Consider the following 14,500-nt stretch of genomic DNA (forward strand, 5'->3'; position numbering starts at 1 on the left):
CTGTGCCACAGTTGCTTAATCTGTGAAGAGGTTAATGTTGTATACGTTTGCTTAATTCGTGTAGGGAAATCTTAAGTTAATCTTCGCTTAGTTGGTTAACTCGGATGGAACAAGGATTAAGTGGTTAATAGAGTAATCTTTTGAGAACCAGGGATAAAAGAGTTTTGCAATCTGAACAAGGAGCCAATCTATTTTACTTGCTGTGTTATCTGCGTTTTATTGTGTTATAACTGAATTCTGAACCAAACCCCCCACTTCGTGTGTTTAAGCCTTTAACAGTAAAAGACGGTCCTTGGGAGACGACCTAGGAGTCACTTCCTAGTATTACATTTAATTGCAATTATTTGACCGGATACGGCTTCGATCACATATCGGACGTCATCTTTTAGACTTTGGTGGTTGGGGTGCCTCTATTGTGGTTTCTAATGGGTGAGATGGAGCGGATTGAAGTCATGTGAGATAGAAGGAAATGGGATTATTATTAGAGTCTAACGATGAGTTGTGAATGGTGATGGAGGGTGGTGTCTAGTGAGAAAGAGTGGCTTTTATTTTCTATGGTGATGGATAGATAAGTGTTTGGACTTGTGTTTGGGTTGATGGTGGTGGTAGATTTTTTCGTGGTAGTGAAATTTGGACATGTTGTGTAGTAGAAGGGGCACATGAAGAACATTGGCCTATAGTGGATCTTTCGAGCTAAGGCTCAAGACCTTTTTTAACCTTAACTTCACCAATCTTCCTCTTCTAACTAGGAATAAGGTGAACAATCACCATTTGTTGTAGGGTGGTGAGGTTGATCTTTATCACCCCTTTTCCTTTCTCGTAGCTGGTGGTGTTGATGTTTGCGACCTTAATAACTCTTATAAAGAGCATCCCATAGGGAATGAGTGCTCCCTTGCTTCTATCATGGTCTCTCTAGTTGAGATATGACTTCAAGTGGTTGAACACTAAATTAGGTATGTTTAGTAGAACCCCCAAGTAGAGATGATAAATACATAATATATCTATATCAAAAACTTTATCCCTAGAGCTAGATCGAAGGATAAACATGTTAAAGAGTAGGTTGTGCATTAGCCTACACAATGACTTCATCTAAGCAACACAAATGAACTTCTTCTACTCTATATTGTTAGATGGCCACTCAAAGGAGAAGTAGGGCACGACGTCTAGGGTCTTTTTTAAGATGACCTCATTCCAACCTTTAGAGTAGGTAAGCTTGACATCCTTGCAGATAGAAATAGTGTCTATTAGGGTCAAAGTGATTATGATCTCCTAATCATCAAGAGTTCCTACAATGGCATTGTTATTAGCCAATGTAGTTGCCTAGAAGTAAGCATAAGGTGCATATAACCATTCGTTCCTAAGTTCAATAGAGTTGGATCAATGAACCTTGTCCAAGTACTGCTTCATAGGAAATCTGTCATCGAAAAGTTTCTGCAAACTGACAAACTTTCCAAGGAGGAAATAGTTTTTAGGGAACTCTTTCATTGGAACCTTACTTTTGCAAAGATCATGTTTGGGTGCCATTATGGTGTGAATAGAGGTGAGGTTTCAGAGAAACTATAGAGTTGATATGAAAAATGTTAAGTGTTTTGAATAAAAGGAAAATGATTTTGTTTATATGGTTGGTAAGGTGAAAGGAGATGGTGAGAGAAATGATAGGTCATTAAATTTTGATTCAACGACGTTTCTAACCATCCCATTGTTCCACACATGCTTTATTCAAAATCCCATTTTATAATCATTAAGAAACATTAAATACAAGAGATATATTTTCAAATGAAAGATGGTACGTTGATGTGAATATAATAATAAAATAAGATAGATTAATGAAATTATACATGATGCAAGTACACATTAGCTTAAGATGATGCATGGAAAATGAAACATATCTAAGATGATGTAACAATGATGCTTAGTTTGATATGCATTTCAAGTTGAGATGATTCCTAATGAATCTAAAACGTTCTTCATCCAAGGCTTTGGTAAACATATTAGTCCATTGATGATTAATATCAATAAATTTTATGTCAAAAATTCCATTTTGTACATAATCTCAAATGAAATGATATCTAATCTCAATGTGTTTACCTTTATAATGTTGTATGGGATTTTTTGGATAAATTGATAAAACTATTATCACAGTACACAGGTATATTATGCTCAAGACTAAAATAATCTTCTCATTGATATTTCACCCATAGTAGTTGGGAACAACTAGCAATTGAGATATATTCAATTTTTAGAGTAAAGAGTGCAATAAAGTTTTACTTCTTGCTTACGTAAGAAATGAAACAAGGGCCTAAAAAATGATATCTTCCACTTGTGTTTTTTCTTTCCACTTTATCACCAGCATATTTTGCATCAAAGTATTCAACCATCCTATAATATTTATTTTTCTCATAAAATAGACTTAGGTTAGTAGTGTTAACAAAATATATGAAAATACACTTTATTACTTTAAGATGAGACTCTCCAAGATCATATTGAAAACATGCAAAAAGTGGTACACTATACACGATGTTGAGTCTTCTAGTAGTAAGATATATAAGTGAACCAATTATACCTTTATAGATCATTTGATCTTTGAGTTTACCTAATTTGTCTTTTGATAGTCTTATAGACAAATTGATAGGTGTAGGTATAGGTTTGCACTCATTCATCTTAAGCTTAGTTAGAAGCTCTTTTGTATATTTCTATTGATGAATGAATGTGCCTTCATTTGTTTGCTTGATATGTAGCTGTAAGAAGAATTTGAGTTCACCCATTATACTCATTTCGAACTCCTTCTACATAAGCTTAGAAAAATCCTTACATAGAGATTCATTAGTAGCACCAAAAATAATGTCATCAACATAAATTTTAACTACTATAAAATGTGTGCCAGATTCTTTTCTAAAAAGATTTGTGTCAAACTTGCCTCTTATAAAGCCATTGTTGATCAAGAAATTGCTTAATCTATCATACCAAGCTCTAGGAGCTTCAGACTATAAAGAGCCTTTTTGAGTTTGAAAACATGATCTTTCAAAGATGGATATTCAAAACCTAGAGGTTGTCTAAAATAGACTTCCTTTTCAATAATGAAAAAGTTTAAAATCTTTATGAGTTGCAAATGCTAGCATAATCATGGTAGCTTCAAATATAGCAACAAGCACAAAGGTTTCAATGAAATCTATATCTTTTTGCTGATTATACCCTTGAACTACTAATCTAGCTTTATTTCTTACTAATTTGCCTTGCTCATATAGCTTGCTTCTAGAAACCCATCTAGTTTCAATAATATTTTGATGTTAGGGCTTTGGAACAAGGGTTCAAACATCATTTCTCTCAAATTGATGAAGTCTTTCTTATATAGTTAGAATCTAGTCATTATCTTTGAGAGCTTTGTCTATCATCTTTGGCTCAATTTCTGAGACTAGGGCATAGAAGTCGTTGTCTCTGAAAGTAAATCTTTTTCTAATTCCTTTATTCCTATCTCCCAATATTTGATGAGGATGATAGTTAACAAACTTCCAATCTTTGTGAGATTTGGATGCATCATTTGACTGATTTGCCTAACCTTTAGTTTTAACAATAATTTGCTCATTTGAATCTGCCTCAACAGTCTTCTCAGGTTAAATCTGCTTCCTTTTCTAGATCTAATAGTTTCCTACTAGTTGTTATGTAACACCCTAATTTTTATAAAATTATATTAATAATATATAGTATTTACTTTAATGTTTTAATGCATTTATTAGAAGGATTTTTAATATTATTTAGCTATTTGATATGAGCTTTATTTTTATACAAAACATATGTTATTTTTACTAAAAAGGATAAGTATATTTTATATTATTTATCTATTTTATGTGAGCTCTATTTTAATATAAAACATGATTTTTAATTAATATTTGATTATTTGATATGAGACAGATTTTTATGAAATGTATTTTATGAAAGTTAAGTATATGTTATTTTAATTAAAAAGAAAAAATGTATTTTGATTGTTTTCAATTGTTTTATAAAGGTAGAAGGGGGGACGTAGTGGTAATTTTGTTATTTTTATTATTATTATTATTATTAAGTAAGAAAGAGTTGTCAGAAGTTACTTTTCACTCTTCTCATTTCTCTTGACTCTACTCTCTCATTTCTTTTCTATGAGCTTTGAATACTCAAGAGAACTAGGAGAAGGAGATTACCAGGGAATCGCACATACTTCATCTTCTACTCATCCAGGTAAGGGGAAATCTTAACAAGTGGTTGAATGTTTGCTACTAACATCATGTGATTGTGTAGTTGTGTCTTCGTATTAGAAGATGGCTGAATTTCTTGAACAATAGTTGGTTGTGATAGTAAAAATCTCACAAGTTTGTGTGAGGACTAGATGTAGCCTAGTTAGGGTGAACTAGTATAAAATCTATGTAAACACTCTCTTTCTCTTTCTCTTTCTCTCTCTCTCTCTCTTTATATCTTTACTTGTTTATTTACCTTATTGCATCTAGCATTATATTACTACATAATCTATTTTGAAAAAAAGTAAGCTCATAAACAATTTTTAGAAAAATATAAGTTTCAATATCCAAAATACCTATTTTCTAAAAAATAGATTTTATAAAGAACTATTTTTAAAAGAACAATACATTCAACCCCCCTTTCTTGTAGTTTAACATTCACTTCAGCTATAACAAACAATTCAACATTTTAATCATATAACATATATAATTAAATAAACCACCTAAACACATACAATGTTACATTTTACAGAAATAATGAGTAAAATCTGAGTATTAAATGACCATTGCAAATCCGTAAGCATTTCTCACAGGGTTGCTTCATCTATCTCCATCTTCCTTCCTTGTGGAGAGAAGTGTCTGTTGGTACAATAAATGTGAGTATTAAATGCGTTTCACCATATTGTCAATTTTTCTTTTATTAGAGGGGCTACTTATCACATTTAAAGTACCAAACAAAAGGAACTTTTGTGTGTGTCAGTCAAAAATGACTTTTATGAGATTTCACGTACTTTGAGGTATTTACTTGTCTTTTTTTTTTTTTATGAAAAACAAGTCTTTGTTCCTTTTCGAGGTGCAAGTACCAAAGAAGTTTTTGTTCCTTTTAGTCTGTTAAGGAATAACATAGAAAACTATGATTTAATTATCAGACATCATAAATAATATATATATATATTAAATGCATTTGTCTCATACAGATGAAGTTGTTCGTCTAAAAGACTACATGTCATCACAACCAAATGTCTATTATATTTCATCTTATAGTGTGATTTGAAAAACTTTTCTTTGATAAGCATATGTAAGTTTATTAGCATTAAAATTCATACTTTGAGGAATCTTGTGACACCCATTCTACCCCAACATATAAAACAATTAAATAAGGAAGAAATTCATTTACAACTCAGGTAAAATAGGTTCACATATAATCCACCTCTGAACATCCAAGCAAATAAAAAAAATTATAAAACATAAGGTTTTCAACCGTGATTAAATACAAAAAGAAATGGTAATCAATATGAAAAGATAAAATCCTATTCTAATCCTATTGTCCCGATGTCACATTATCATAGCAAACAAGTCACTTCAGCTCTCAGCACCTAGAGTGTCGCCCTCATCACTTTTACCATTACCTAAAATAAACCACAATGAATACGGATGAGAAAAATGGTTAATCATATATACGACACAAGAAAAGAATCCCACCCCAACATATAATCAACCCACATACAACTCCAGTAACAACCAATAACAATAGTGTCATCATCGCATACCCATTAATTAATATCACCACTATCACATCATCATACAGTTCATGTATCATGTTTATGCTCACATCATTGCAAATGCAATGTACCTCCTAAAAGCATCAACTCAGAACGTCACACAATGGGCAAACTTCATCAATCTCCTCAGGTACCGCCACACATGGCCACACCATTTACATCACCTGTGACTAGTGTCACATTGTTAATCACCACTTATGGCTAGTGTATAATAATACAATCACCACTTATGACTAGGGTAAATGCAACATGCACAAATGCTCATGTCATGCTACCTCATCCATTCATCATTTCTATACATGCTAATACACAATTAGATATAGAGCCACATCTAACAACCATTCCAAATCAAATCACATTTTGCACATCAACTGATCTAAATACACATCATTCATACTTATTTACAATAATCATTAATGGGCATCATACAATTCACAACCATCATCAAAATTCATCAATATAATAACATATTTCTAGTTTGCGTCGGGCTTCACCAGGCCACGCCCGACTGTAAGCCAAAATAAAGGTACACAATATTTTCACGCCCAACTTCATACACCCACACTCGACGCTAAGAGCAAATAAAGAGCACCTTGTCTCTCTCACGCTCAACCTCGATGAGTTACGCCTGACGTTAAGGCAAGGTAGAGACTCACCAAATTTTTCACGCCCGACGTGATACATCCCACGCCCGACTTAACCTCATCTGGGTTTCACATTCATCAGTATGAATGCAAGTCCGATGCCAAGAACTCAAGCCTGATGCCCAACACATTTTCTAGAGACGCAACATGAACAAAACATAACCAAAATTCATAAGTAATCATATAATCATCTTTTTACCGATTAACAATAATCAAATTACTCAAGAACCTTACCCCACGAAGACATCCCAATGAATTCAATTATCATTCAAATCATCACTTTTACCGAACAATACAACAAACATATGCAATATAAAAACCCAATTGAGTCGTCAATTGCAGTGTCAGCACAGAAAATGGAAAACCTTAACAATTTTGGGATTTCTCCTACTACCCATCCTCTCTTGTAATCCCACATATAAACAAACTCATTTCCCTCCCCATACCTTATTGTGATGATCTGAAGCAATTTGATGTAATTTTGAGATGATCTAAGCACTTCTCCTCAAAGCTCCTTTCTTTTCTTCTTTCTTTCTCTCAGATTTTTCAGAATGCTAAATGAGGCCGATTAGCGTAACCTGTATCAGCCCTCTCTCTTAAAAGCCATTGAACCAGGTTAACTCGACCTGTTTCCCTTCTTTCTTTAAATTAATTTAATTCTTTAAAACTTCCTTATTATTTTATTTAATAAAATAATTCTCCACATTTAATTCCAAATAATAATTCTGAATATAATATAATAATATTTAATTATAAAACTACTCATTATTTAATAATATTTATTTTAGAAAATTAGAATATTACAAATCGAAGATCATCTTTTGATCTAACATTATCTTTATATATTAAATAAGAACTATTATCTTGCGCTATGATGCTTTTAAGAATTTATCTTTAATGAATGTGATTTTAGGTTTTATCTTTCAATTTGAGAATTTTCAAGAATTCTTTCGTCTTCTTATTCAATTCTATTTTTATTTACCATATTTATTTATAAATTAAATTTTAGTATTTTTAAAATAAATTATCAATAATTAAAAATAATTGTGTTACAATATTAATTATTTATCATAAATCTAAAATATAATTTACATATTTAAATATATCTATTTATACAAATTTTAAATATAATTTATATTTAAATAATATTTATTTGTATATATAATTTATTATAATATTTTGTTAAATATAATAAACATTTAGCATATACGGACTAAATACTAATTTATATTATACATCTTTAGTAATACGAAAATCATCATATTATTTATCTAGAATAAATAAATAATATAAATATAAATAGAATAACATCATAGGTCTCACAATTAAAAATATATGTGAAATATTTTGATACTATTTATCTTAAAAAAATATTCAATCACATTAAATATTAATCATATTTAACAACCAATATTTAATTATAATAATTAAATAATATATATCATATCTAATTAAAAATCTACAGAATAATTGTATCAAATAAATCACAAAATATTAATATTCATATATAGAACACGGCTGCAACAAAAATAACCTTCTTCAACCTAAAAATACAGTGAAATGAATATGTGATCAATTTGTATCAAAAGAGAGAGAAGAAAAAAAACTCTATGGAAATACGTAGGATGCAGGGGTCGAAGAAATGCCACGAAGAATAAAAAACATCGCCGTTTCATAGGTACATTTTCAAAAAGGAACTGCTATGGTACTCACACTAGTGCAAAAAAGGGTATTTACGTCACCCAATTTACGTCGGAAACAGTAAACACCGACGTTGTAAAAACGCGGTGGCAGTTTCGTAATTAAGTGGAGACTAATTTATGTCGGACCCCCCTAGTCCGACGTAAATGTGGGAATTAACGTCGCAGTCTCATAGTGCGACGTAAATTTACGTCGGACTAGAGGGGGTCCGACGTAAATTTACGTCAGAACCTCTCTAGTCCGACGTAAATTTACGTCGGAACAACGAAACCCGACGTAAAAAATGGCCCTATATTCCCCACCTTTGTATTTTCCATTCCCGCGCTCACAATTTACAAACAACCCCTCTCATTTTCTCTAAATTTCTGAGTCTCCCACTGCGTTTATTGCTACATTCAACGTATCCAAGTCTCTAAGTGTCTGCACGTTGGTCGTTTGAGGTTAGTTTGTTGTCCCCGTAATTATTTTGTTTTTTTTTTGCTATTTGTTCTGCTGGAACGGCCCGTTCTCCTTGCAGAACGGGCCGTTCTCCTTTCATAACGGGTTGTTCTGCAAGCAGTACGGGCCGTTCTGCAAAGAGAACGGCCCGTTCTGCTGGAAATTTGTTGTTGTAATTTTTTGATCTGGAACGGCCCGTTCTAGTTTCAGTACGGGCCGTTCCAGATGCATTAAAGAAGAGACTTTTTTAGGCATTGACCTTTAGTTTACCATCGATTTTTTAGGGTTGTAGTTTAGGTTAGAAAATTTATGAATAACTGAGTCAATAGTTAATTTGTGTTAATATATAGATAATGAATCAAAGTTGGATGAATGCAAGTCGCATTAGTCAAGAGTACAGAAATGGAGTTGAAGAGTTCTTACAATTTGAAAGAGAAAATGGGAAACCCATCAAAGGGGCATATTATTGTCCATGTGTTCGATGTTTGAATCAGATACGTCAAGAAGTTGGAGAAATACGTGATCACCTGTTTATATATGGTATTGTGAAGAGTTATACAGTATGGACATGGCACGGAGAAATATTAGACATTCCAACAGTGTCAACAACTGAAAATTTTGAAGGGATGGGCGATAACTTAGAAGAGATGATACGTGATGTTGGTGAAGAAAATTTTGAAAGAGCACATGTGTATGATACCTTAAAGTCTGATTTTGAGCAACCATTGTACCCAGGATGCAGTATGTTTACAAGATTATCAGCAACTTTAAAATTGTTTAGTTTAAAAGCAAGAAATGGCTGGACTGATAAAAGTTTCACAGAATTGTTTGAGTTATTGAAGGAGATGCTTCCAGAAGATAACATGTTACCTAATCGCAACTATGAGGCAAAAAAGATACTATGTCCAATGGGTTTGGAGTATAAGAAGATACACGCGTGCCCTAATGATTGCATATTGTATACAAATGATTTTGCTACACTGAAAGTGTGTCCCACATGTGGATTGTCGCGGTTCAAAAAGAAAACTGATGGAAGTAATGGTGAGGAAGAAATAGAGGGTCCCCCTGCTAAGGTCTTATGGTATTTGCCAATAATACCTAGGTTTAAAAGATTGTTTGCCATTAAAGAGGATGCAAAAAACCTCACATGGCATGAAAATGGTAGAAAATGTGACAACTTTCTTCGACATCCAGCTGATTCTCCGCAATGGAAGAGGATTGATGAAACATTTCCAGAATTTGGTGCAGAGTCAAGAAACTTGAGAATTGGTTTAGCTACAGATGGCATGAATCCTTATGGGAACTTAAGTAGTAAACACAGTTCATGGCCAGTTTTGTTGGTCATTTATAATTTGCCTCCTTGGCTATGCATGAAGAGAAAATATATTATGTTGTCTATGATGATATCAGGTCCTCGACAACCAGGAAATGACATAGATGTGTATCTTAGTCCATTGATTGATGACTTGAAAATGTTATGGGACACAGGAGTGGAGGTGTTTGATGCATATCGTGAAGAAAAATTTACTATGCGTGCAATGTTATTTTGCACAATAAATGATTTTCCAGCATATGGTAACTTGAGTGGGTATAGTGTGAAGGGTCATTATGCATGTCCTATATGTGAAGAAAACACAAGTTATACCCAATTGAAACATGGGCAAAAGACTGCGTACACTAGGCATCGTAAGTTTCTTGTTCGTAGTCATTCATACCGTAGATTGAAGAAAGCATTCAATGGAAGTCAAGAGGATGAAATTTCCTCCACACCGCGCAATGGTGAAGAAGTATATCAACGGGTGAAGAACATTAACATTGTGTTCGGAAAGACGCAAAAGAAGTCAACTGAGAGAAATATCTGGAAGAAACGATCAATATTCTTTAATCTTCATTACTGGTGCAAGTTAGATGTTAGACACTGCATAGATGTGATGCATGTGGAGAAAAATGTTTGTGATAGTGTAATTGGGACATTGCTAAACATCAAAGGAAAGACTAAATATGGAGTGAAAGCACGACAAGATTTGGTGGACATGGGTATACGTTTTGAGTTGCATCCTCAGTCTATTGGAAGACGCACTTACTTGCCTCCAGCTTGTCATACTCTATCAAAGAAAGAAAAAAAAAGCTTTTGTGAGTGCTTAAGCAGTGTGAAAGTTCCACAAGGGTACTCCTCATATTTTCTTTTATGAGTCTAAATTTACAATAATTATATTTAACTTATAATAATTATTTGTGTTAGGTACATGGACAAATTGAGTGTGGAGCAAGCACAAGCAGAAGTATATGGATTTATTGAGCCTCAATCCATCCAAAAATCAGGAAACACTCAGGTCCAGATCCAACAATATATGCAAACATGGATGAGTGACTCAAGAAGACATATATACATGGCTCCATACATTGACGGGTTAGTTTTTTAATTGGTTTTTTAATCATGGTAATTTTTTAACTGATTTATTTGTCATACAATGTAGGTCCCATTGGCAGTTAATGGTAATCATTCCTAAGGAATATACCGTGGTGTGGTTTTGTTCACTTCATCGAAAACCAAGCCATGAAATTAAAAGCCAATTACATGGGTAACTAAAATTTTTTCATTATGTTTTAAAACTAATTATATATATTGGCTAACATTTGTTTTTATTTCAATTAATTAGAATCGTGTCTGGAGCTAATATATTAAGTGGAAGAGCCAGATCATCAAAGTCATTGCATTTCATATACCCTAAGGTTAGCAAATAAATTCATACAATCAATAATATTTAAATTTATTGACTTTGGAATTAATAGTTATTTGTTTCTCATTTTAGTGTAATAAGCAACAAGACTCGTTTGAATGTGGCTATTACATCATGTATTGGATGAAAGCCATAGTTTCTGCGGGTATTATTGATTCTTGGGCGCAGGTAATTCATATCAAAATTTATTTAACTATATTTACCTTTAGAATAATTAACATTGCATATTAATGACACTTAAATTACCCTTTCAGGTCTTTCAAGATCCATCTCCATTGCCCGAAGATGAGTTGCTCAAGATAAGAGAACAATGGGCAAATTTTTTTCTAAGTTTAGTTAGTTAGATATTATGTTTATAGTTTGATAGTTAGTTAGATATTATGTTTATAGTTTGATAGTTAGTTAGTTTAGTTAGTTAGATAGCATTGACAAACATGTTTTATAGCTTTTTTAGGATAATAGGATTTACATTGTCATAATTTATGTTTTTTAAGATTTATATATTATTTTCTTTTTGTCATTCAATTTTGAAATACAATTTGAATTTCTATTCTGGACAGCCTGGTTTAGAGTTGGTATTCTGGATTATATTTATATGCAGGTGTTGGGTATATCAATTTACAAACGTTTTTAAAAAAAAAACTCCCATAATTTACGTCAGACATGGCTTTGTCCGACGTAAATTTACGTCGGTCCTCGCAATGACCGACGTAAATTTACGTCGGACAAAGCCATCACCGACGTAAAATTGTGGCATGATTTTGCCCCATTTTACGTCGGTTTGGAGAAATCCCCGACGTAAATTTACGTCGCCTTATAGAGGCGACGTAAATTTACGACTCCCGTATTAACGTCGGACCATTTTCCAACGTAAAAGACCCTTTCTGTACTAGTGTCATGATAATTGAAGAGTTTTGGTACCTCAAATTATGTGAACAAATAAATTTTAAAAAATAAATTTAAAATAACATAAATTTTAGATAAAAAATTTGTAGAAGATAAATCAATCAAAAAGACTAATTCAAAAAACAATAATTAAAAGGTTAATTTTCATAACAAATTTTATTTATATGTGATAGAATTAAAAAGTTAAAAACAAAAAATATAATAATATTATAAAAATATTAAAATAAGAAAAAAATAATAAATAATATAATTGAAAAACTAATTTATACTATAAATTAAAAAATTAACTCTAAAAAACATTAAAATATATTAAAAAAATATTAATATTAAATTATTTAATTATAATAAATGCTACATTAAGATGAAATTTAAAAAATATAAAAGTAATTTAAAGATATAAAAAAATTTATAAAGATAAATTATTTAAAATAATAAATAAAAACAAAAATAAAATAAGTAATTACAATAAATTAAAAAAAATATTCGACTGTTCCGGTACCCGATGGGTACCGTAGAGTTTTCCTTTTCAGAAACACCGAAAACATTTTTCTGTTTTCAAATTTTAGGTTTTATTTAAACTGTTTTCTTACCTAAATATATTTTTATGTGTATTTTCTATTTTATTTAAAATAGAAAACAATGAAACCAAACAGAACTTTTGATTTTCTTGTATTGATAGTTGTGTTTTCAAATTTTTAAATTCGCATATCAATTTTTTTCTTCAAAATCCTAAAAAATAAATAGTCAATATATATATATATATATATATATATATATATATATATATATGTGTGTGTGTGTGTTTTCACCTGAAGTTGGTGCGGTGACAACCTTCTCAATAAGATTGGTGAGTCCCTTCTACTTCTTCAAGTTAGATACTCCAATGTGGAGGTGGTACCTATAAAAGAGACTCCAATGCCTATGTTATTTTTTGTAGGTGTGAATGTCTCATATTTATGTATCTTGATGGTGATTAAGGTTTTTTTCACTTGTGCGAATATCATATAGGTTAAGATATAATGAGATTGCGCATTTATCTTTTTAACTTGTCCAGTTGAGGAATGACTTAATCTTTTGCCCGATATGATTGACCAATTTAGGGCCGAGGTGAATCTCGACGACCAAGGTCGGTACGATGTCATATGTCTGATGTTATCGACCTGGTGTGGTTGGTACACTAGCGCCCCAAGCTTTGAGTGTTTTGAGCAGGCTGAAGAGCTTACTCAAACTACTAGGCAAAGTGTCATGTTTTTTCATTTCCCAGCCTGTCAATTTGGATCCCACGTGTCATCCAAGGGTCACTTCGTTTCTCTAAACGATGTGCCTTGGGATATCAAATGACAACGACTATATTGAAGGGTGACGACTCATAATGGGGAGCCGCATCCCATCATTATGAGTCCTATTTAATAGGGTCCATTATTTGACATTTTTGTCATTTCCTAGCCTTTAAGCCCTTTGCGCCACCTTCATTTTGTCTTCTTCACTACTATTCATAGAGTTTCAATTCTCCTGCTCCTGCTTTCTTTCTTGTTTGCATCATCGTCTTCGGCCACACCGTCTTCTTCGGCCACAATTTCTTCCTTCAATTCGTGTTTACGTTCTGTTCAGGTACTTTTTCCTCCTTTTGCTTCTTTTTCTTGGTCATAGACATTTCTATCATTTCACGTCCCTCTGATTCTATCCCTCTAGCTTTGGATGAGGTGATAGTAATGGGTAAAAAAGGGGTTGTTATCAATGACGACGATGGCCAAAGAGAAAAAAGGGTGGGAACAATAGGAAAGACTCGCACCCTGGTATCTTTATTGCTGGGTACGAATGGGTCAAGGGTGATGTTGGTGAGTTTGAGAGTAGGTATAGGTCTTTTCTCGAAGTCAATGCCCTCTGGAAATCCTTGATGATCTACTTGTCAGGTGTCTCTAACCTCATTCGGGTTGAACCATGTCAGCTCAATGAGCATGTTTTTATGTCGGGTACTACGAATACCCATTTCTTTTATATATATATATATATATATATATATATATATATATATATATATATATATATCACTGCTTTTTTAGGGACCTTGGTGTCTTTCTTCCTTTTACTCCCTTTGAATATTCATTCCTTAAACACATAAATGTCGCCCCGTGTCAACTTCACCCTAATAGCTGAGGTTTCCTCCGAGCTTTCCAAGTTTTATGCTCGGCTTTAGGGATAGATGTCACATTGCCCAAATTTCTTCATTTCTATCAACTGAAGTTGGGTGATCCTCCTCTAGGTTAGGTGTCTCTTAGTGGCAGTAAGGTCGGGGGCTA

At 32.6% G+C, this 14,500-nt stretch overlaps 1 protein-coding gene and 1 long non-coding RNA gene across 2 annotated transcripts; one reads left to right on the plus strand and one right to left on the minus strand.

Annotated features, from left to right (window-relative positions):
• Window positions 1–4,700: 4,700 nt before the first annotated feature.
• LOC114916357 (uncharacterized) lies at window positions 4,701–7,112 on the minus strand. Its single transcript, XR_003804767.2, has 3 exons — window positions 6,861–7,112; window positions 6,427–6,548; window positions 4,701–5,617 (listed from the first exon to the last, which is right to left on the minus strand). It is a non-coding gene; the product is annotated as an uncharacterized LOC114916357 (long non-coding RNA).
• A 1,508-nt stretch (window positions 7,113–8,620) lies between these two features.
• LOC145949654 (uncharacterized) lies at window positions 8,621–11,837 on the plus strand. The gene is made up of 5 exons (XM_083060267.1): window positions 8,621–10,963; window positions 11,031–11,135; window positions 11,214–11,286; window positions 11,367–11,462; window positions 11,549–11,837. The coding sequence occupies exon 1, from the start codon at window positions 8,907–8,909 to the stop codon at window positions 10,743–10,745; it is 1,839 nt and encodes a 612-aa protein (XP_082916393.1). The 5' UTR covers window positions 8,621–8,906; the 3' UTR covers window positions 10,746–10,963; window positions 11,031–11,135; window positions 11,214–11,286; window positions 11,367–11,462; window positions 11,549–11,837.
• The last annotated feature ends 2,663 nt before the right edge of the window (window positions 11,838–14,500 follow it).

This window comes from Cajanus cajan, chromosome 1 (genome assembly GCF_000230855.2).
Source record: "Cajanus cajan strain Asha chromosome 1, NIPB_CcT2T_4, whole genome shotgun sequence".
NCBI classification, from domain to species: Eukaryota; Viridiplantae; Streptophyta; class Magnoliopsida; order Fabales; family Fabaceae; genus Cajanus; species Cajanus cajan.

Bases quoted from the DNA above. Each gene is read 5' to 3' on its own strand.
- LOC145949654 (XM_083060267.1), top strand. From the start codon at position 8,907: ATGAATCAAAGTTGGATGAATGCAAGTCGCATTAGTCAAGAGTACAGA.